At 38.1% G+C, this 25,010-nt stretch overlaps 1 protein-coding gene across 10 annotated transcripts in view; it reads left to right on the forward strand.

Annotated features, from left to right (window-relative positions):
- SWT1 (SWT1 RNA endoribonuclease homolog) overlaps window positions 1-25,010 on the forward strand; it is a 113,006-nt gene that overhangs the window by 60,945 nt on the left and 27,051 nt on the right. For 9 of the 10 annotated variants that reach the window (XM_019976671.2, XM_019976678.2, XM_019976677.2 and 6 more), the window contains one exon: window positions 9,421-9,552. In XM_019976671.2, the coding sequence (XP_019832230.2) occupies window positions 9,421-9,552 (132 nt within the window). Of the gene's footprint in view, window positions 1-9,420; window positions 9,553-11,457; window positions 11,572-25,010 lie in introns of all 10 variants that reach the window. The other variant, XR_002182498.2, reaches the window with a different exon arrangement.

Raw genomic sequence — 25,010 nt, forward strand, 5'->3', positions numbered from 1 at the left:
AGGCCAGCAAACAGAAGCTAAAACAGAGGGAACCGCCTTGGAAGTGACAGGTACAATAGATTAAAACCCTGTAGTTAGCACTGACTATATAGGAAGGGGCCCATAGATCTTGAGAAGTATAAGCCCAATCAAGGAACTATCTGAAAGTGAACTGACCCCACACTGTCCACAACACTACCAGAGAAAGTCCTAGATATATTTTTACTATTAAATTAAAAAAAATTTTTTAATTTTCATTTTTATAACCTATTACTTTGTAAAAAAAAAAACAACAACAACCCTATTTTTAAAAGCAAACTTCATATATATATTTTATAATTTTTGTGACTTTGTTTTTTCTTTAATATTGTATTTTTGAGAATCCAACCTCTACTCTAGATTTTTAATGTTTGCTTTTTAGTATTTGTTATCAATTTTGTACCTTTAAGAACCCAATCTTCAGTACCCATTTTTACTTGGGAGCGAGATTACTGGCTTGACTGCTCTCTCCCACTTTGGACTCTCCTTTTTCTCCACCAAGTCGCCTCCGTCTCCTCCCTCCCGCTTCTCTTCTCTACCCAAGTCTGTGAATCTCATTGTGTGTTCTGGACTGTGGAGAACACTTAGGGAACTGATTACTGGCTGGATCTGTCTCTCTCCTTTTGATTCCCCACCCCCCTTTATCCTCCTGGCCACCTCTGTCTCCTTCCTCCCTCTTCTCTTCTCTGTATAACTGCGTGAACATCTCTGAGCGGTCCAGACTGTGGAAAGCACATAGGGAAGTGATTACTGACTAGCTTGCTCCCTCCTCTTTTGATTCCCCCTCTTCTCCTCCTGGTCACCTCTATCTCCCTCCTCCCACTTCTCTTCTCCACGTAACTCTGTGAACCTCTCTGGGTGTCCCTCACTGTAGAGAAACTTTTCATCCTTAACCTAGATGTTCTATCATCGGTGCTGTATAGATGGAGAGGTCTTGAGGCTATTGTAAGAATAAGACTGAAAACCAGAGGCAGGAGGCTTAAGTCTACATCCTGAGAACACCAGAGAACTCCTGACTCCAGGGAACATTAATTGATTGGAGCTCAACAAACGCCTCCATACCTACACTGAAACCAAGCACCACCCAGGGGCCAACAAGTTCCAGAACAAGACATACCATGCAAATTCTCCAGCAACACAGGAACATAGCCCTGAACTTCAATATACAAGTTTCCCAAAGTCACACCAAACCCACTGACATCTCATAACGCATTACTGGACACTTCATTGCACTCCAGAGAGAAGAAATCCAGCTCCACCCACAGAACACTGACACAAACTTCCCTAACCAGGAAACCTTGACAAGCCACCCATCCAACCCCACCCACAGCGAGGAAACTCCACAATAAAGAGAATTCCACAAACTGCCAGAATACGGAAAGGCCACCCCAAACACAGCAATATAAACAAGATGAAAAGGCAGAGAAATACCCAGCAGGTAAAGGAACAGGATAAATGCCCACCAAACCAAACAAAAGAGGAAGAGATAGGAAATCTACCTGATAAAGAATTCCGAATAATTATAGTGAAAATGATCCAAAATCTTGGAAACAAAATGGAGTTACAGATAAGTAGCCTGAGACAAGGATTGAGAAGATGCAAGAAAGGTTTAACAAGGGCCTAGAAGAAATAAAAAAGAGTCAATATATAAGGAATAATGCAATAAATGAGATCAAAAACACTCTGGAGGGAACCAACAGTAGAATAAGAGGCAGAAGATAGGATAAGTGAGGTAGAAGATAGAATGGTAGAAATAAATGAAACAGAGAGGAAAAAAATGAATTAAAAGAAATGAGGACAATCTTAGAGACCTCTGGGACAATGTTAAATGCTCCAACATTCGAATCATAGGAGTCCCAGAAGAAGAAGACAAAAAGAAAGACTATGAGAAAATACTTGAGGAGATAATAGTTGAAAACTTCCCTAAAATGGGGAAGGAAATAATCACCCAAGTCCAAGAAAGCCAGAGAGTCCCAAACAGGATAAACCCAAGGCGAAACACCCCAAGACACGTATTAATCAAATTAACAAAGATCAAACACAGAGAACAAATATTAAAAGCAGCAAGGGAAAAACAACAAATAACACACAAGGGGATTCCCATAAGTATAACAGCTGATGTTTCAATAGAAACTCTTCAGGCCAGGAGGGAATGGCAGGACGTACTTAAAGTGATGAGAGAAAATAACCTACAGCCCAGATTACTGTACCCAGCTAGGATCTCATTCAAATATGAAAGAGAAATCAAAAGCTTTACAGACAAGCAAAAGCTGAGAGAATTCAGCACCACCAAACCAGCTCTCCAACAAATGCTAAAGGATCTTCTCTAGATAGGAAGCACAGAAAGGGTGTATAAACTCGAACCCAAAACAATAAAGTAAATGGCAGCGGGATCATACTTATCAATAATTACCTTAAATGTAAATGGGTTGAATGCCCCAACCAAAAGACAAAGACTGGCTGAATGGATAAGACCCCTATATATGTTGTCTACAAGAGACCCACCTTGAAACAAGGGACACATACAGACTGAAAGTGAAGGGCCGGAAAAAAATATTCCATGCAAATAAAGACCAAAAGAAAGCAGAGTAGCAATACTCATATCAGATAAAATAGACTTTAAAACAAAGGCTGTGAGAAGAGACAAAGATGGACACTACATAATGATCAAAGGATCAATCCAAGAAGAAGATATAACAATCATAAATATATATGCACCCAACATAAGAGCACCACAATATGTAAGACAAATGTTAACAAGTATGAGAGGGGAAATTAATAATTACACAATAATAGTGGGAGACTTTAATACCCTACTCACACCTATGAATAGATCAACTAAACAGAAAATTAACAAGGAAACACAAACTTTAAATGATACAGTAGACCAGTTAGACCTAATTGATAACTATAGGACATTTCACCCCAAAACGATGAATTTCACCTTTTTCTCAAGCGCACATGGACCCTTCTCCAGGATAGATCACATCCTGGGCCATAAATCTAGCCTTGGTAAATTCAAAAAAACTGAAATCATTCCAAGCATCTTTTCTGACCCCAATACAGTAAGATTAGATCTCAATTACAGGAGAAACACTATTAAAAATTCCAACATATGGAGGCTGAACAACACACTGCTGAAGAACCAACAAATCACAGAAGAAATCAAAAAAGAAATCAAAATATGCATAGAAACGAATGAAAATGAAAACAACCCAAAACCTGGGGGACACTGTAAAAGTAGTGCTAAGGGGAAGGTTCATAGCAATACAGGCATACCTCAAGAAACAAGAAAAAAGTCAAATAAACAACCTAACTCTACACCTAAAGCAACTAGAAAAGGAAGAAATGAAGAACCCCACGGTTAGTAGAAGGAAAGAAATCTTAAAAACTAGGGCAGAAATAAATGCAAAAGAAACAAAAGAGACCATAGCAAAAATCAATAAAGCCAAAAGCTTGTTCTTTGAGAAGATAAATAAAATTGTCAGACCATTAGCCAGACTCATCAAGAAACAAAGGGAGAAAAATCAAATCAGTAAAATTAGAAATGAAAATGGAGAGATCACAACAGACAACACAGAAATACAAAGGATCATAAGAGATTATCATCAGCAACTATATACCAATAAAATGGACAACTTGGAAGAAATGGACAAACTCTTAGAAAAGCACAACTTTCCAAAACTGAACCAGGAAGAAATAGAGAATCTTAACAGACCCATCACAAGCACAGAAATTGAAACTGTAATCAAAATCTTCTAGCAAACAAAAGCCCAGGTCCAGATGGCTTCACAGCTGAATTCTACCAAAAATTTAGAGAAGAGCTAACACCTATCCTACTCAAACTCTTCCAGAAAATTGCAGAGGAAGGTAAACTTCCAAACTCATTCTATGAGGCCACCATCACCCTAATACCAAAACCTGACAAAGATCCCACAAAAAAAGAAAATTACAGGCCAATATCATTGATGAACATAGATGCAAAAATTCTTAACAAAATTCTAGCAAACAGAATCCAACAACACATTAAAAAGATCATACAGCATGACCAAGTGGGCTTTATCCCAGGGATGCAAGAATTCTTCAATATCGGCAAATCAATCAATGTAATATACCACATTAACAAATTGAAAAATAAAAACCTTATGATTATCTCAACAGATGCAGAGAAAACCTTTGACAAAATTCAACATCCATTTATGATAAAAACCCTCCAGAAAGCAAGAATAGAAGGAACGTACCTCAACATAATAAAAGCTATATATGACAAACCCACAGCAAACATTATCCTCAATGGTGAAAAATTGAAAGCATTTCCCCTAAAGTCAGGAACAAGACAAGGGTGCCCACTGTCACCACTACTATTCAACATAGTTTTGGAAGTTTTGGCCACAGCAGTCAGAGCAGAAAAAGAAATAAAAGGAATCCAAATTGGAAAAGAAGAAGTAAAACTCTCACTGTTTGCAGATGACATGATCCTCTACATAGAAAACCCTAAAGACTCGACCAGAAAATTACTAGAGCTAATCAATGAATATAGTAAAGTTGCAGGATATAAAATCAACACACAGAAATCCCTTGCATTCCTATACACTAATAATGAAAAAATGCAAGAGAAATTAAGGAAACAATTCCATTCATCATTGCAACAAAAAGAATAAAATTCTTAGGAATATGTCTACCTAAAGAAACAAAAGACTTATATATAGAAAACGATAGAACACTGGTGAAAGAAATCAAAGAGGACACTAATATATGGAGAAATATACCATATTCATGGATCGGAAGAATCAATATAGTGAAAATGAGTATACTACCCAAAGCAATCTATAGATTCAGTGCAATCCCTATTAAGCTACCAACGGTATTTTTCACAGAGCTAGAACAAATAATTTCACAATTTGTATGGAAACACAGAAATCTTGAATAGCCAAAGCAATCTTGATAAAGAAGAGTGGAACTGGAGGAATCAACCTGCCTGACTTCAGGCTCTACTACAAAGTCACAGTCATCAAGACAGTATGATACTGGCACAAAGACAGAAATATAGATCAATGGAACAAAATAGACAGCCCAGAGATAAATCCACGCACCTATGGATACCTTATCTTTGACAAAGGAGGCAAGAATATACAATGGAGAAACGACAATCTCTTTAGCAAGTGGTGCTGGGAAAACTGGTCAACCACTTGTAAAAGGATGAAACTAGACCACTTTCTAACACCATACACAAAAATAAACTCAAAATGGATTAAAGATCTATTTGTAAGACCAGAAACTATAAAACTCCTAGAGGAGAACATAGGCAAAACACTCTCTGACATAAATCACAGCAGGATCCTCTATGACCCACCTCCCAGAATATTGGAAATAAAAGCAAAAATAAACAAATGGGACCTAATTAAAATTAAAGGCTTCTGCACAATAAAGGAAACTATAAGCAAGGTGAAAAGACAGCCTTCAGAATGGGAGAAAATAATAGCAAATGAAGCAACTGACAAACAACTAATCTCAAAAATATACAAGCAACTCCTGCAGCTCAATTCCAGAAAAATAAATGACCCAATCAAAAAATGGGCCAAAGAACTGAACAGACATTTCTCCAAAGAAGACATACAAATGGCTAACAAACACATGAAAAGATGCTCAACATCACTCATTATCAGAGAAATGCAAATCAAAACCACAATGAGGTGCCATTTCACTCCAGTCAGAATGGCTGCTATCCAAAAGTCTACAAGCAATAAATGCTGGAGAGGGTGTGGAGAAAAGGGAACCCTCATACACTGTTGGTAGTACAGCCACTATGGAGAACAGTGTGGAGATTCCTTAAAAAACTGGAAATAGAACTGCCTTATGATCCAGCAATCCCACTGCTGGGCATACACACCAAGGAAACCAGAGTTGAAAGAGACACGTGTACCCCAATGTTCATCGCAGCACTGTTTATAACAGCCAGGACATGGAAGCCACCTAGATGTCCATCAGCAGATGAATGGATAAGAAAGCTGTGGTACATATACACAATGGAGTATTACTCAACCATTAAAAAAATACATTTGAATCAGTTCTAATGAAGTGGATGAAACTGGAGCCTATTATACAGAGTGAAGTAAGTCAGGAAGAAAAACACCAATATAGTGTAATAGCGCCTATATATGGAATTTAGAATGATAATAACGATAATTCTCCAAGCCAGGCTTCAGCAGTATGTGAACTGTGAACTTCCAGATGTTCAAGCTGGTTTTAGAAAAGGCAGAGGAACCAGAGATCAGATTGCCAACATCCGCTGGATCATCGAAAAAGCAAGAGAGTTCCAGAAAAACATCTATTTCTGCTTTATTGACTATACCAAAAGCTTTGACTGTGTGGATCAATATAAACTGTGAAAAATTCTGAAAGACATGGGAATACCAGACCACCTGACCTGCCTCTTGAGAAACCTATATGCAGGTCAGGAAGCAACAGTTAGAACTGGACATGGAACAACAGACTGGTTCCAAATAGGAAAAGGAGTACCTCAAGGCTGTATATTGTCACCCTGCTTATTTAACTTATATGCGGAGTACATCATGAGAAACACTGGGCTGGAGGAAGCACAAGCTGGAATCAAGATTACCAGGAGAAATATCAATAACCTCAGATATGCAGATGACACCACCCTTATGGCAGAAATTGAAGAGGAACTAAAAAGCCTCTTGATGAAAGTGAAAAAGGAGAGTGAAAAAGTTGGCTTAAAGCTCAACATTCAGAAAACGAGGATCATGGCATCTGGTCCCATCACTTCATGACAAATAGATGGGGAAACAGTGGAAACAGTGTCAGACTTTTTTTGAGGGGGGGCTCCAAAATCACTGCAGATGGTGACTGCAGCCATGAAATTAAAAGATGCTTACTCCTTGGAAGAAAAGTTATGACCAATCTAGATAGTGTATTGAAAAATAAAGACATTACTTTGCCAACAAAGGTCCGTCTAGTCAAGGCTATGGTTTTTCCAGTAGTTATGTATGGATGTGAGAGTTGGACTGTGAAGAAAGCTGAGCACTTCAGAATTGATGCTTTTAAACTGTGGTGTTGGAGAAGACTCTTGAGAGTCCCTTGGACTGCAAGGAGGTCCAGCCAGTCCATTCTGAAGGAGATCAGCCCTGGGTGTTCTTTGGAAGGAATGATGCTAAAGCTGAAACTCCAGTACTTTGGCCACATCATGCGAAGAGTTGGCTCATTGGAAAAGACTCTGATGCTGGGAGGGATTGAGGGCAGGAGAAAAGGGGATGACAGAGGATGAGATGGCTGGATGGCATCACCAACTCGATAGATGTGAGTTTAAGTGAACTCCTGGAGTTGGTGATCGACAGGGAGGCCTGGCATGCCACGATTCATGGGGTTGCAAAGAGTCGGACATGACTGAGCAACTGAACTGAACGATAACCCTGTATGCGAGACAGCAAAAGAGAGACAGATGTATAGAACAGTCTTCTGGACTCTGTGGCAGAGGGTGAGGGTGGGATGATTTGGGAGAATGACATTGAAACATGTATATTATCATATATGAAACAGATCACCAGTCCAGGTTTGATGCATGATACAGGGTGCTCAGGCTGGTGCGCTGGGATGACCCAGAGGGATGGGATGGGGAGGGAGGTAGGAGGGGGGTTCAGGAATAAATACAATATTTAAGATATTTTAATCTTTCTTTTATTTAGAAAATATTTGAATACTTTATGTGGTTTACAAGTGACCTGTAATATACATGCGTTTGTGTTGGATGTTACAGAGCTCTTGTTAATTTCTGGATAATACACTTTATATTATAGTCCTTCAGTAAGTGAAAAATGCTTGTAATTACTTTATCATTGTATAGTTTTTAAACTACTTCATTGTTTGCTGTGCCTGATTGTGTACCAGAATCACTGTAGAACCAGAGTCACTTCTCAACATATTCATGTTTGAGCCTTTCACATAGAGATGTTTATTTGAAAATCTGGTGGACCATGCACTATTTTTCATATAAAACTACTCTGAGTACTAGTCACTAAGTCGTGTCTGACTCTTTGCAGCCCTTTGGACTGTAGCCTGCTAGGCTCTTCAGTCCATGGGATTTCCCAGACAATAATATTGGAGTGGATTGCCATTTCCTCCTCCAGGGGATCTTCGTGACTCAGGGATCAAACCCTTGTCTCCTGCTTGGCAGGAAGATTCTTTACCACTGAGCCACCTGGGAAGTCCTAGAGCACTTATGCACAACCTTAAGAGGCTGGGATTAGGTTATATAAGGAAAGGATAAACAACATGGTCCTGCTATATTGCACAGTGAACTATTGTTTAGTATCTTATGATAAATCTTAATGGAAAAGAATATTAAAAAAGAATGTACATATATATGTATAACTGGATCACTTTGCTGTACAGCAGAAATGCACACAACATTCTAAATTAACTATGCTTCAATAAAAATATTGAAAAATAAAATGACGGAAATTTATTCAGTCACAGTCTGAAGACTAGAAAGTCTGAAATCCAGGTGTCTGCAGAGTTGGTTCTTTTAGGAGGTTCTGAGGGAGAATCTATTCCATGACTGTCTCCAGCTTCTAGTAGCTGCCAGCCGTATTTGTAGATATATCACTCCAGTCCAGTCTCTACCTTTGTCTTCACATAGGGTAGTGTCTACCCTAACCCAGCATGACCTCATTTTAACTTAACTTACATATGCAAAAATCGTGTTTTAAATAAGGTCACATTCTGAGGTTGTGGGTGAACATGAATTTGGGGGTGGGCAGTGTTCAACCCATACAGCATATGTTTTGAGTTTTTATATGGTTGTTTTTATGTTATATGAGTACATTTTGTTTACCTTAATTTTTCTGTTTCATAGATGGCATAAGCATCATCTTAACAGTAATTTGGTATTTCATCAGGTTGCTAATTTACTACTTAATACTTTTTAAAAATATTGTTGGACATTGAGGTGGTTATTAATTGTGCCTGTTTCTAAAATTGAAATTATCAGAACAAAGTGTATGAACATTTATAACATCCAGTTTCAGCAAAGTCTAAATCTGATGTTGATTTTTTTTTCTTCATCCTTGTATATGGGAGTACGGTCATTACTTACATACTGACTTGAATATGGATTGATAGCATTACTTCCCTTCTATCTCTTATGGTCTCTTAGAGTGAAACATTCTTCACAGTTTTTACAGTATTACTTTCCACTAGACCTATATAGTTGTTGACCCCTATTCTTTGCATGAATGGATGTCTGGACATTTATTTCTCATTTAAACTGATGAACATTATGAGCTGTAAGTTACAAACATTATTTTATACATTAGAAGTCAAAATACTTGAATTACAGTAAATTTGCGTGTGTACCTATGAGCATTTTTTTTCTTTCTATTTTAGCATGGATGTGTTTCAAAGGTTGGATTCAAATTCAACTCTGACGTCTTCAAAGATAGCATCATTTGAAGAAGCATTTGTATATCTTCAAAAGTTAATGGCAGCTGTTAAAGATATTCTGGAAGGAATTCAGAGGTAAATACTACTTAATTTCAAGATTTCATTTATTTCTTACTTTACTCTTTCTTTTAGGCTTATTGGCTTTATCAGAGTTGCTGGGAGTCTTCCGGCAAGTTTCATAAACTAGTAGCTCTTAGATTGAACTCGTCTCCCTCTGTTGCAGAGAATGCCTACTTCAGTTGATCATCTGGACCACAAAAATGTATCTACTTTTTTCCTTTCTAGAAAAAAATTGGCTAGATTGTAGGCTTCATAAGGAACTTTTCTTTACTGCATAACTGTAGCTCCAAGAATAGTGCCTGACACATAATGTTCAGTTCAGTTCAGTTTCTCAGTCATGTCTGACTCTTTGCAACCCCATGGACTTCTGCTCACCAGGCTTTCCTGTCCATCACCAACATCCGGAGCTTGCTCAAACTCATGTCCATCGAGTTGGTGATACTATCCAACCACCTCATCCTCTGTCATCCCCTTCTCCTCCTGCTTTCGATCTTCCCCAGGATCAGGGTCTTTTCTAATGAGTCAGTTCTTTGCATCAGGTGGCCAAAGTATTGAAGTTTCAGCTTCAGCATCAGTCCTGCCAATGAATATTTAGGACTGATTTCCTTTAGGATGAACTGGTTGGATCTCCTTGCAATTCAAGGGACTGTTAAGAGTCTTCACCAGTACATAATGGGCACTCAGTAATTACGTGTTGAATGTGTGTGAGTGCTCAGTCGCTCAGTTGTGTTGACTCTTTTCAACCCCTTGTACTGTACACCAGGCTCCTTTGTCCATGGAATTTTCCAGGCAAAGAATACTGGCGTGGTTTGCCATTTCCTCCTCCAGAATAAAAAGTAGTATATGTTAAGGTAATTATCACTGCCCTTTAAAAGAAAAAACATGCTAATGTTTGTTAATATGGTTGATTTCATCCAATACAGTCTCACAGTACTGCAAACTGAGAATGTTTGAGGAGCAACTTAGTCTTTTGGTGCTTTGAGACTTGATTTGTATGTGATTATTAAATATTTATGAAGTATATAGAAAACATAGTTCTAGAAAGGTATAGAATTGACTATGCCATCTTTGTAGTATAAAGTCAGATGTTTTCTTTTTTGGCATTAAAGGAGAATACTTGCAGTTATTTTTTTTTTATATGCCAAAATTGTTTGATCTGAATTAGACATACAGCTTGCTCTGAGAAGAATGCTGTTCTTTACCAATTAAAAAACAAAACCAAAAGCTGATGTGATTTTAACAAGTCAAAGTTTTAAAAACTTGGATTTTTAAAACAATAGCAATTTTTGATTTTGCTTATTTCTTTTTAAGAGTTTTTGGAAACATCATCTCATTAATGTGCAAAGCATTTGTACCTCTTTTTGGATCACTTGGCTAATATAATTCTTAGAATGAAAGGTTACCAAAGCTTTTTGCTACTCTTAAGTTACTAATGACTGAAGGGACAGATCCCAAGTTAAATATCATCTTTTTTTTTAAATTTAAGGCAATATTACCTAAAAGTAGCTCTATGAAGAAGAAATACTCAGTTCTGATTTTAGCTGTGTAAAAGATGTTTCACATGCTACACTGCATAAAAGCCATGCTTGACGTATTATCTTTTCTATAGAAAGTAGAGATATTAATCTGACTTCAATTACTCAACAAATGTTTGTTGAGCACCACCTGTGCTTGGCATCATGTTAGGCTCTGGGGAATCAAAGATAAATGAGAAGCAATCTCTGACTCCAATGAGCTTGCAGAAATAGTGCTAACAGTCACATTAAAACAGATAGTTACAATAGAGAGTTACTAATATTTTAATAGGAGCACAGGCAGTGGAGGGAGGGAGGGTTTGGCAAAAGATGAGACTGGATGGGGGTTGGAGGGAAATGTCTTTTCAGCTTCATAAAGCAGTTTCCACTTTATCCTGTTGGCTAGTATTTCACACATCCAGAGCTGTTCTGTGCCACGAGAGACGTGTTTATAGTCCAAAAAGCTATGGAAATTCTGTGGACTATATTACCCACTGAGAAAATCACTATACATCCTTTGGTAAGTTTTATAGACTTTGCTGTAGAGACCCTTCTTAATTTTAGAAGCTTTAAACATATTGTCCCCTGGACCCCACCCCAGAGATTCTGATTCTGAGGGTGTGCCTGGCTATCACAATTTAAAAAATTTCTCCAAGTGATTCTAATGTGTAGGCAGGTGTTGAGGACCACTAGCCAGTTGCTTAACCACTTGTTGTCAGAGTGTGGACACAGAACCAACCTCATCATAGCCACCTGGAACTTGTTAAAAATGCAGATTCTCAAACCCTGCCCTGCCTACTGAATTGAAAACTCTGGGGGTTGGGCCTAGTGGTCTGTGTCCTGATTCTGTGCACACTGAAGGTTGAGCACCAATGGGCCTAAATGGTGCTCAGCCCTAGTGGCCAATTACAATCACCTGGGAGCTTAAAAAAAGAAAAAAAGGCCGGGCACTAACCCTAAACCTATTCCATCTGAATCGCTAGGAGTGGGATCTGTGTGTAAGCATTTTTGTTCACTCCCGTGGTGATTCTTATGTGCAGTCATGTTTGAGAAGGTGTAGCGTGTACAGCTTTCAAAAACCGTATCTAAAGAAATAAACACTAGAATTTTAAAGCTGGTTAAGTTTTGTTACTCTTTCCTCTAAGTGTACATACCTCCAGGAATAAGGAAGTATTGGTTGCTCTGCTGGTTTTCAGCATGTGACCTGGGATAAATTGTCTTGAGCCTCAGTCTCTGTCTATAAAAGAAGCATAGCAATGCCTTCCTAGAGCTTTTCATTAAGTTACTGTGCTTCAAAAATTGGGTATTGGTATAACTAATGAAGCCAGTGATTCTCTGCTTATTAAAGCAGAGTTCTAGATCCTATCTCAGACTACTGAAATCACTTCAATATCTGTAGATATTTTGTAGAGAAGACAAGTTGTATTTTTAACAAACTTTCCAAGAGATTTATATGCAATTGGTACAGGAACACATATAAAAAAATTAATCCAACCTCCTGTAGTAAGTATATCAGAACTTCTTGAGCTACCAGCAGAGGGCATTATGAATAAAAAGTTTGCCGGTTTAATTATTCATTAATCAACAGAAACTACTGAAATTGCAAGGTTTTTTTAACTGTAAGACAATGGACATTTGAATCAAAGTGTATTAAAAGTTAATAATTATATTGTTTTGTCAAGTGTTATGTGGTCTTAAAATCTTTTAAAGTAAGTTCAGTGTAAACATTGAAAAATACACTCAAATTTGTAATGACTACAAATTCATTAGCATTTTGGATGCTTGCTAAAATGAAATAGTTTCTTTTTTTGAGCTATATGCTCAGTGAATGTATGTCAGCTCTGTTTCTTTTTATTGTGCTCTGCTAAGTCACTTCAGTTGTGTCCAACTCTTTGCAACCCTGTATGAACCCTATAGCCTGCCAGGCTTCTCTGTCCATGGGATTCTCTAGGCAAGAATAGTGGACTGGGTTGCCATTTCCTACTCCAGGGGATCTTCTTGATCCAGAGATTGAACTCACATCTCTTTTTAGAGCAGATCATTTATGGTGTTATTTTAGGAACTGGTAATAAATAACCTGTTAATCAAGTCCTTCAGTTAAAGAAGTGAATGAAAATGTGTTTGTTGAACTGAGTTTGTAGCTGCCTTCACTAATGTCATCTACCCTAGCTAAGCTACTGTTTCTTTTCTTAGAGTAACTCATGCCTTCTTCACATGATGTATGTGAAAATCTTTTTAAACTGTAACATATTTATAAGTGTTAGTTTTTATTTTTTCTTTAAAGCTGAGATGTTTAATTTGAAATATTTAACTGTATAATTTAACTTTGATAGAATTCGAAGCATCATTATGGTGAGTTAAGATTGAAAATATTGGTGTTAGCAGTTGTCCACACAATTATATAGTTGGGTGCAGAATACCTAATTTGGTAAAAGTTGAAGGAATGGGAATATTGCTGATTTCTGCACTTTATGCACACTTTTTTCTTGTGTACGAGAGTGAACTTAGCTAACTTATTTGGTTTAGAAATTGCTTCTTTCTTATCTTTCCTTTTATATGTTTATAGGGTTAATTTCAGCACTTTTGTTAATATTTTCTTATATAAACACTAGTGAATCAGTCAATATTCTTTGCATATAGACAAAAGTGTTGTAAGATTTATTTTTTAGGTCAGTACTATCTAGTCTCATTTTATAGTGTAGTGAATTTATGTCTAGATTGGTCAAGTCATTCTCAAGATAACAAAAACCTTTTGCTGAGGATATGAAAATTATAAAGCTTCACTTGGAGTGAAAAATTAATTAGAGTCATATGGCAAATACTAGAACTAAGAAAACTTCTACTTATACATTAATAAAAAAACATTACATGTCCTGTGCTTAAATCGACACCTCTACAAAGTTAACTAAACCAGTCATGTAATGCAAATCTGAGGCATACTATAAATGTGTGCAGCTTCAACCTGAAAGATAATACTCAAAACAACAATGAATGTGTGTTTTTGTGTTTGTGAAGTAGGTGGTGATCTGCTTAGTTTAGAAGCTGAGAGGACAGGGGGAGAGTGAGGCTAGGAAATTGTAATCGACCTGGATTTTTAATCATATAACCTACCTTATTTATAAAAAAGGTTGAAATTATTAAAAAGGAAAAAAAACCCAACTGTAGCCTTTGAATTCAAAACTATAACTAGATCGTGCTCGTGTGAATATTCATTTTATCACTTGATTTAATATGTAAAATTCTGTATTTCTGTGTCAATTTCATGAACTCTGGATTTCTAGCTCATGTATCTATGGATGAAGTGGTTGAAATAATGAATGTTTTCTCAGTCTCATATTTGGAGTCTTATGGGAGAGTTATAAATAACTTGGCACTTTCTGCAGAGGGAATTTTTTTCTGTGATTAATTTTTATCTCTTAAGCTTAGATTTTTTTTTTAGCTGTCATATTTGATTTGGTGGTTTTTAAATATAGACTGAGTACCAAATGGTGCCTTGGACATAATCTTATCTTGTATGGGCATTCATTTGTGATCATAGAATATGATTTTGGAAAAGGAGACTTCTGCTTGAATTTAGAAAAGGAAGATGATTAATTTTATCATCTTCAAATGCTTAATAATCTTCAAAACCTTTGTAACATCCATTACATTCCTGTGGCTTTGGTTTGAAATACTTTATAGAGCTGGTTTTCCAAAACAATTAAAATCCAGTCACAAAGCTTGAGGTTGTGTGTGTGTTATTTACATATATATTTTCTTATTAAGTCTCAAAAGAAATAATTTTCCTATTACTCTCTTACCCCATTTTAACATAAGAACAAAACATACACTGATATAGCCATGCATGATTCCAGGGATAAAGAATCCTACAATTACAGCAGTTTTTTATATCTATCAGAGGAGGAAATGGCAACCCACTCCAGTATTCTTGCCTGGAGAATCCCATGGACAGAGGAGCCTGGTGGGCTACAGTTCATGGGGTTGCAAAGAGTCGAATACGACTGAGTGAGTAACACTTTATATCTATCAGTCCTACTAATTGATAATGATAGTAGCTTCAAAGAGTACGGAGTTGTATTTGAGAGAAAATTTTATTAACTTAATATTATCTGTTTTGATAGCCAACCTGAGATTTTAGAAAGGTTATTTAGAAAAGATTCTTCATTTGATACAAAGATAACATTCTTTAGGCTGTTTTATAGGTTAAGTTAATTGCTGAAACAAAAGTTTATTGAAAGATGTGGAAAATAAAGACCTAAAAATTAGTGACTTTTCAGCATCTCAACTCATTGCTGTGGGCAAGATGTTCAGTTCAGTCCAATTCAGTCGGTCAGTCGTGTCCAACTCTTTGCGACCCCATAGACTATAGTTCAGTTCAATTCAGTTGCTCAGTTGTGTCTGACTCTTTGTGATCCCATGGACTGCAGCATGTCAGGCCTCCCTGTCCATCACCAACTTCCAGAGTTTACTCAAACTCATATCTATTGAGTCAGTGACGCCATCCAACCACCTTATCCTCTGTCGTCCTCTTCTCCTCCCACCTACAATCTTTCTCAGCATCAGGGTCTTTTCAAATGAGTCAGATCTTCACATCAGGTGGCCAAAATATTGGAGTCTCAGCTTCAACATCAGTCCTTCCAATGAATATTCAGGACTGATTTCCTTTAGGTTTGATTGGTTGGATCTCCTTGCAGTCCAAGGGACTCTCAAGAGTCTTCTCCAACACCACAGTTCAAAAGCATCAATTCTTTGGCACTCAGCTCTTTTATAGTCCAACTCTCACATCCGTACATGATTACTGGAAAAATCATAGCTTTGACTAAATGGACCTTTGTTAGCAAAGTAATGTCTCTGCTTTTTAATATTCTGTCTAGATTGTTCATAGCTTTTCTTCCAAGGAGCAAGCATCTTTTAATTTCATGGCTGCAGTCACCATCTGCGGTGATTTTGGAGCCCAGAAACATAATGTCTGTCATGGTTTCCATCGTTTCTCCATCTATTTGCCATGAAGTGATAGGACTGAATACCATAATCTCCGTTTTTTGAATGTTGAGTTTTAAGCCAGCTTTTTCACTCTCCTCTTTCATTTTCACCAAGAGGCTCTTTAGTTCATCTTTCCTTTCTGCTATAAGGGTGGTGTCATCTGCATATCCGAGGTTATTGGTATTTCTCCTGGCAGTCTCAATTCCAGCTTGTGCTTCATCCAGCCTGGCATTTCACATGATGTACTCTGCATATAAGTTAAATACGCAAGGTGACAATATACAGTCTTGACATACTCCTTTCCCAATTTGGAACCAGTCCATTGTTCCATGTTTGGTTCTGTTACTTCTTGACCTGCATACAGACTTCTCAGGAGGCAGGTAAGGTGATCTGTTACTCCCATCTTTTGAAGAATTTTCAACAGTTTGTTGTGATCCACATCGTCAAAAGCTTTAGAGTCGTCAGTGAAGCAGAAGTAGATGTTTTTCTGGAATCCTCTTGCTTTTTCTATGATCCAGCGGATGTTGGCAATTTAATCTCTGGTTCCTCTGCCTCTTCTAAATCCAGCTTGAACATCTGGAAGTTTACAGTTCACATACTGTTGAAGTCTAGCTTTGAGTATTTTCAGCATTACTTTGCTAGCGTGTGAGATGAGTGCAATTGCGCAGTAGTTTGAACATTCTTTGGCATTGCTGTTCTTTGGGATTGGAATGAAAACTGACCTTTTCCAGTTCTGTGGCCACTGCTGAGTTTTCCAAATTTGGTGGCATATTGAGTGCAGCACTTTTACAGCATCAACTTTTAGGATTTGAAGTAGTTCAGCTGGGATTCCATCAACTTCACTAGCTTTGTTCGTCCTGATGCTTCCTAAGGTCCACTTGACTTCACATTCCAGGATATCTGGCTCTAGGTGAATGATCACACCATTGTGATTATCTGGGTCATCAAGATCTTTTTTGTATAGTTCTTCTGTGTATTCTTGGCACCTCTTCTTAATATCTTCTGCTTCTGATAGGTCCATACCATTTCTGTACTTTATTGTGCCCATCTTTGCGTGAAATGTTCCCGTGGTATCACTCATTTTCTTGAAGAGATCTCTAGTCTTTCTTATTTTATTGTTTTCCTCTATTTCTTTGCACTGATCACTGAGGAAGGCTTTCTTATCTCTCCTTGCTATTCTTTGGAACTCTGCATTCAAATGGGTATATCTTTCCTTTTCTCCTTTGGCATTCACTTCTCTTCTTTTCATAGCTATTTGTAAGGCCTCCTCAGACAGCCATTTTGCCTTTTTGCATCTCTTTTTCTTGGGGATGGTCTTGATTACGGTCTCCTGTACAATGTTACAAACCTCCGTCCATCGTTCTCCAGGCACTCTGTCAGTCAGATCTAATCCCTTGAATCTATTTGTCACTTCCACTGTATAATTGTAAGGGATTTGATTTAGGTTATACCTGAGTGGTCTAGTGGTTTTCCCTACTTTCTTCAATTTAAGTCTGAATTTGGCAGTACGGAGTTCATAATCTGAGCCACAGTCAGCTCCTGGTCTTGTTTTTGCTGAATGTATAGAGCTTCTCCATATTTGGCTGCAGAGAATATAATCAATCTGATCTCAGTATTGGGCATCTGGTGATGTCCATGTGTGGAGTCATCTCTTGTGTTGCTGGAAGAGGGTGTTTGCTATAACCAATGCGTTCCTTTGGCAAGATGATCAGCTGTTGATAAAAAAATTTTTCCTTATGTAGAGTGGAGCGGTTTATCCAAGTTTAGGTCTGACCTACTTTTTTGAGGCTTGGCCTTTGCGTGTGTGCGTGTGGCACATTTAGGTGCTCAGTCGCGTCTGACTGCAGCCCCATGGACTGTAGCCCGCCTGGCTCCTCTGTCCATGGGTTTTCCAGGCAAGAATACTGGAGTGGGTTGCCTTTCCTCCTCCAAGGGATCTTCCCAACCTAGGGATCGATCCAACATTTCCTGCTTCTCCTGCATTGGCAGACGGATTCTTTACCACTGAGCTACCTGGCCTTAGATAATTAGACTTCACCTCCCGTCCTCCATTAGAGTTTCCACAACTCCCCAGATATCAATGCACCTCTTTATCAAATTTTTCATGTACCCCATGTCCTGTCCATCACCAAGTGTATCAGTCAGTATATGAGAAAATAATACATCTTTTATTTTAAAATGAATGGCTTTAGTGGCTTCACCCTCCATGTCATCATTTTGCACTTAACTTTCATAGTTTATTTCATATTCAGCTCCCTAATTTTGACACTTTTAGGGCAGGAAATTTACTTACTTTTTGTTTGTTTGTTTGTTTGTTTTACTTTCCTATATCTAGATCTATACCTGTATCACACATGAATGTGAAAGTTAAAGTTAAGTTGCTCAGTCGTGTCCAACTCTTTACGACCCCGTGGACTGTAGCCCACCAGGTTCCTCTGTCCATGGGATTCTCCAGGCAAGAATATTGGAGAGGGTTGCCATTTTCTTCTCCAGGGGATCTTCCCGACCCAGGGATCGAACCCAGGTCTCCCACATTAGAGGCAGACGCTTTAACCTCTGAGCATGGTAGATAGTAAAAAACAAAAAACGTGGGGGAGCTGTCAAATAACTGAGTGAGTATAGTCTGTCTGATGGAGGGCAACTTCTTTTAGGGCTAAATGGTTCTGATAGTACTACATTATGACATTAGATGAATAGATAATGTAGAGTATCCATAAAGATACAGAAGAGAGAGTACAAGCTAAGAAATGGGTAAAGAATAAAATCAGGAGGAAGGAGAAAGACTGGACAAACATATTGAGGAGATAAAAATGGTAATTATGTCTAGAACAGATGATGGAACCTCCAATAATTTGCCCAAATTGCTTTTTGGGATCCTATGTTATCATTAATTGATTAATTCTAATTTCTCTGTATCAGCTGTCTAAATTAGGTTTAGTAGAAGGCAAGATGAGATCTAATGGGAATGACTGAGACTTAAGGAATATAAGCACACTCTTGCTATATAAGAAGACATGTCTTATATAAAATAAAAAGAGTAAAAGCTTTTTGTGGTATCTCTATTATAGTTTGATAAACTTTAACATAACATATCAAATGTATAGTAAAATTTATATTAGCTGACAAAATTTGTGGTATCCACATAGCAGTTCAGTTCAGTCGCTCAGTCGTGTCTGACTCTTTCAACTCCATGTACCACAGCATGCCAGGCCTCCCTGTCCATCACCAACTCCCAGAGTTTACCCGAACTCATGTCCATTGAGTCATTGATGCCATCCAACCATCTCATCCTCTGTCATCCCCTTCTCCTCCTGCCTTCAATCTTTCCGAACATCAGGGTCTTTTCAAACGAGTCAGCTCTTCGCATCAGATGGCCAAAATATGGAGTTTCAGCTTTAACATCAGTCCTTCCAGTGAACACCCAGGACCAATTTCCCTTAGGATGGACTGGTTGGATCTCCTTGCAGTCCATGGGACTCTCAAGAGTCTTCTCCAACACCACACAGTTCAAAAGCATCAATTCTTCTGCGCTTAGCCCTCTTTATGGTCCAACTCTCACATCCATACATGACCACTGGAAAAACCATAGCCTTGACTAGACGGACCTTTGTTGACAAAATAATGTCTCTGCTTTTTAATATGCTATCTAAGTTGGTCATAGCTTTTCTTCCAAGGAGTAAGCATCTTTTAATTTCATGGCTGCAGTCACCATCTGCAGTGATTTTGGAGCCCAAAAAAATAAAGTCAGCCAGTTTCCCCGTCTATTTGCCATGAAGTGATGGGACCAGATGCCATGATCTTCATTTTCTGAATGTTGAGCTTTAAGCCAACTTTTTCACTCTCCTCTTTCACTTTCATCAAGAGGCTCTTTAATTCTTCTTTGCTTTCAGCCATATCTGAGGTTATTGATATTTCTCCCGGCAGTCTTAATTCCAGCTCATGTTTCTTCCAGCCCAGCATTTCTCATGATGTACTCTGCATAAAAGTTGAATAAGCAGAGTGACAATATACAGCCTTGACGTACTCCTTTTCCTATTTGGAACCAGTCTTTTGTTCCATGTCCATCCACATATCAGTCTGACTGAATTATCCAGCACCAGCTGATATTTATTTAACCTTTCTCTTTAATGCTATTGAAGGTAATAGATCATCCATGACTTATGTTTTAAAATAACTAATTTCATTTTAAATATCTGAAGCTCTTATGTGTGCTTCCTAGCATTTGTAATTCAAGAATAGGCAATAAGGACCTTTATTTTTATCCTAAATATCAGCGTTGTAATGCCAGTTATTCCTGTTACCCCTAAAGCATTTCTCGGTGTTAATGTTCTTTTGTTTTAGTCAATAAAATCCAGTTCTATTAACAGTGATGAAGCTATATATTTCCCATTACAAACTTTTTGATCACACCAGAATCAAATAGTCAAATATAAAGGAAGATGACTTCTTGGAGATAAATAATTTGTTTATAGAGTTGTTTTCATTTAAAATCAATACTTTAACATTTTCCTTTTGTTTTATAACTGGTTATTTCTACCTAATGACTTACTGATCTGATATTTACTGAAAATTCCCTGCTATCAAGTCTTCTAAGAAGTGCTAAAACTACCAACCACTCCAGTTTTCAGAGAAGCAGATGGGATAAATGACTGACTAAATCAGTGGGATTAAATATAAGTAGAATAAAGGAAATGGTGGGGTTTAGGGGGAATCAAAGGTACTCAGTAAGGGAGATCATAATAATTTTAACTTAAGTAGTAAGTGTATAGTGAATGTATGGATAAAGGCAGATGATCAGTTCTAATTCCTCGTTATAAAGTTGTACAAAAGGTTTAAAGTTAGAGTGTAACCTAGACTCTAGGATTAGTCTCAATCTATTTTGAGAAATATCCACTTGTGCCTCTAAAGAACTTTTAACACTGTACTCGGCCACACCATCTACCCATTGTGAGAGGTGATGCAATCAGTAAAACTGTTTCCAGTAATATAAGAGGTTGAGTCCAACTCAGGACAATGTTTTTTACATAGAAGATAATAAATATTTACTATACATTGGAAACCCCTGGAATTATGTTACATTCTGATGGTCCAGTCCTTGTGAATAAGGCATAAATCTTCAAGAATCAACATATACTTACCTGTAATAATAATGTAACTGGAACTATAAGTTGTAAATTTTCCAATTAATATTTATTTTTTGCTAACATTAAGCTAGATTAGTTTTTGACAACCACATAGCTATATATTTTCCCCAACTTAATTGTTGAGCTAAAATAAATAGAGTCATCAAAAATATATTTTTATATTAAAGATTGTATTTTATACATATTTTATTTAAACTTTTGATAACTAGATGAAAAAGTGTGAGTACTTTTGTACACCATTGGAGTATGTGCCCGCATGCATGCTAAGTCAACTTCAGTCATGTCCGAGTCTTTGTGACCCTATGGACTGTAGCCTGCCAGGCTTTTCTGTCCGTGGGATTCTCCAGGCAAGAATACTGGAATGGGTTGCCATGCCCTCCTTCAGAGACTCTTCCCGACAGAGATCAAACCCACATATTGGCAGGTGGGCCTGATAAGCCCCACATTGGAGTACAAGGTAGTATCTTCTGTAAAAGGATTTGCATTCATTTATCAGGGTGACTCTATCCTAGAAAAAGTGAAATATACTTTTTAGGAGGTTACTAGGAGAAGGCAATGGCAACCCACTCCAGTACTCTTGCCTGGAAAATCCCATGGACGGAGTGGGCTGCAGTCCATGGGGTCGCTAAGAGTCGAACACGACTGAGCGACTTCACTTTACTTTTCACTTTCATGCATTGGAGAAGGAAATGGCAGCCCACTCCAGTGTTCTTGCCTGGAGAATCCCAGGGACGGGGGAGCCTGGTGGGCAGCCATCTATGGGGTCACACAGAGTCGGACACGACTGAAGCGCCTTAGCAGCAGTAGCAGCAGCAGGAGGTTACTAGATCTGAGTTAATACTAATCCCTGCTGCTGCTGCTGTCGCTTTGTTTTAGTGACAGGAAAGTCTGGAGAAGAGATGTGTAATGGGCACATAGAGGTATGATGGGCATAGAGTATGAGAGTATTTGTGTCCCATGTGAATGCTCATCAGAGGCTACCTACTGCAGAGGAGACTGTCAGTAATCAAATGGACAAGATCAGCTGTCCTGTGGATATCAATCAGCCTTTTCACCTACCCACCCGAGTATTTGGTCAGTGAGCTGATATGCAAAGGGACAGTGGCAGCCTGGGCTCTCAACCAACTTGAACTCAAATGTGGGACTTCTTCTCATTAAGGCTGCTCTGGCTACTACCACTGTTGAGAGCCCAAATTTCCAACAGAAGAGGCAAATTTCAAACAGAAGAGGCATCCTAAAAGGCACTATTCCCTAAGGGATCATCAAACCACAGTGGCAGTGATGATCCCTTCCATCATGAAGGCGGCAGTGATTTGTCTTCACTGGAATAGACACTTCTTTAAAATATGGAATTAACTTCTCTCACTGCGGTATTTCGAGAAGGCAGTAGCAACCCACACCAGGACTCTTGCCTGGGAAATCCCATGGATGGAGGAGCCTGATAGGCTGCAGTCCATGGGTCGCTGAGTCGGACACAACTGAGTGACTTCACTTTCACTTTTCACTTTCATGCACTGGAGAAGGAAATGGCAACCCACTCCAGTGTTCTTGCCTGGAGAATCCCAGGGATGGGGGAGCCTGGTGGGCTGCCGTCTGTGGGTTTGCACAGAGTCAGACATGACTGAAGTGACAGCACCAGCAGCAGCAGCACTGCAGTATTTGTATCTGCAACTCCATCTGTTGATTTAAGGAATTTCTTGGCCACTGTCTTGATAGCCAGTACAAAACTAAGAAACTAGTTTTTCAGCAAAAGAGGTACAGCTCTGGCTACATGGAATTCACTGACTTTATCATATACTAATCTAAGGAACTAGCTTGGTAAACACTGTAAAAGACTTATTTCACATACCAGTTGTAACCTATGAAGTTAGGGTGCTGTCCTAGCTAATGTATGAAACAAAGAGGGACAAACAGCTATGTATGGTGCCATTTCTCCCTTAGAATATGTAGATCCAAGAATAAAGGGAAATAAGTGGTGCTGGTTTCTCCACTATTAAACTGAGTAACTCTTCTCCTGGTAACAAAATACTGTTTCAGGCATTGCTCAGTAAGGAAAACAGGAGCCACTTTAGCCATTTCAAACAAAATTTAATATACACAGTTTAATTTCAGTGCTATTGGAAGGACTAGAAGAGCAAAGGAGAGAAAATGGGATATCTGGCGAAGGAAAAAAGGATTTTTAATGTTTCGAAATTTCCTGTATCGTGGTGTGCCTCTGTACCATAGGACCATCATACTACATGATTGCTATTGGTGTTTGTTTTTTTTTTTTTTTTTGGCCATGCCTTGTGGCATGAGGGATCTCAGTTGGCCGGCCAGAGACTAAACCCATGCTCCCTGCAGTGGAAACATGGAGTTCTAAACACTGGACTGCCAGGGAAGTCCTGTGATTACTATCCTTATTTTCAAAAATTCAACAGTTCTTCCAGATTGTTTGGAAATAATTGTAAAAGATTACAAGAAGTAGATGTGATCCTATAAAGTAGTTTGTATGTAGAAACATTCTTCAGTCCAGTGTGTTCCATTCAATTAAGATGTATTTGTTATGCTTCCTTTACATATATAGGCTCAGGGCCTAATGTGGAAGTAACCATCTGTCCTCAAACAAAGCAAAGAAAGTCTAACTTATTTTCAGAACCTTTAATCAGGAATTAAATTTCTTTCATAAGTGTGTAATTTTTAAAGAAGTTGCAGACATATTTTATTATAACCTAGGCCAATCCAGTTTTCATACCTATGTATTTTCAACTTTCTACTGAAAAGTCACTTAAAATAGAATTCCATGTTCAGAAATTTAATTGCAAATTCTTCAACTTCGGTACTTCTGTACCTAGACAGAATGACTCATTAGGAAGGGCCCATTGTTTATACACCTATCCCTTGTGGATTTCTATATTCCACCTCAGGTCTATGTCTTACCTCGTCTCTGGAGTGGTCAGTTCCTGCTGTGATGATCATATCTGTCTATACCAACAGAGGTACTAATCTCTTCTCATGCTGAGATATGGAAAATATTCTCTCTTGATTCAACTGAGATACCATTGGACTTTACAGGAGGAACCTTCACTCTAAAGCTAATGAATGTATGACTAAGCAAAAAGAAAAAAGTGGCAAAACCAACCAAAAGATTAGCTTAAAAGAAATTCCGTACTTTGCTGTTTTATCTAGTTGATGGTTATTTCCCTTACCTCAGCCTTCATTTCTAGGTCCATTATTTCTAAATCCTAAAACTTACTGGCTTACAGAATAGCAGTCAATTACGTATTTTGTCTCATGGTTTTAGGGCTTGACTAGACACATGAGGGCAGTTCTTACTTGAGATCTCTTGTGTGGTTGTGGTCAAATAGCATTTGGAGTCATCTCTAAGGCTGTCTGATGCTGGCTATCAGCTAGAACACGAACACATAGCATCTCCAAGTAGCCTCAGCTTCCTCCCAAACAGAAGGTTGGTTTCCAAGATCATCCCAAAATATCAGGTGGTCGGTATATTGCTTTTAATGACATTGCTTCAAATTATGTCATCCTTGTTGTCACAGACCTGCCTAGATGGATGGGGCACCGCCATAGACCCTACCTATTGATGGAAGAGAAATGTCAATGTTAATATTATAAGAAGAAACATAAGGGATGAAGCAAAATTTTCAGCAGTTCTTTTACCAAAGATCTGTTAGTGGTAAATGCTCTCATTCTGACTGAAAGTGTTGTTTTGCTTTCATTATTGATTGCTGTTTAACTGTGTGTAGGTTGTAGGTTGACAGTTATTTTCCCTAGGCACTTTGAAAATATAATTTCATTATCTTTTATCTTCTTGAAAATAGGTTGTCAGCTGTCA

This window comes from Bos indicus, chromosome 16 (genome assembly GCF_029378745.1).
Source record: "Bos indicus isolate NIAB-ARS_2022 breed Sahiwal x Tharparkar chromosome 16, NIAB-ARS_B.indTharparkar_mat_pri_1.0, whole genome shotgun sequence".
Lineage (NCBI taxonomy): Eukaryota > Metazoa > Chordata > Mammalia > Artiodactyla > Bovidae > Bos > Bos indicus.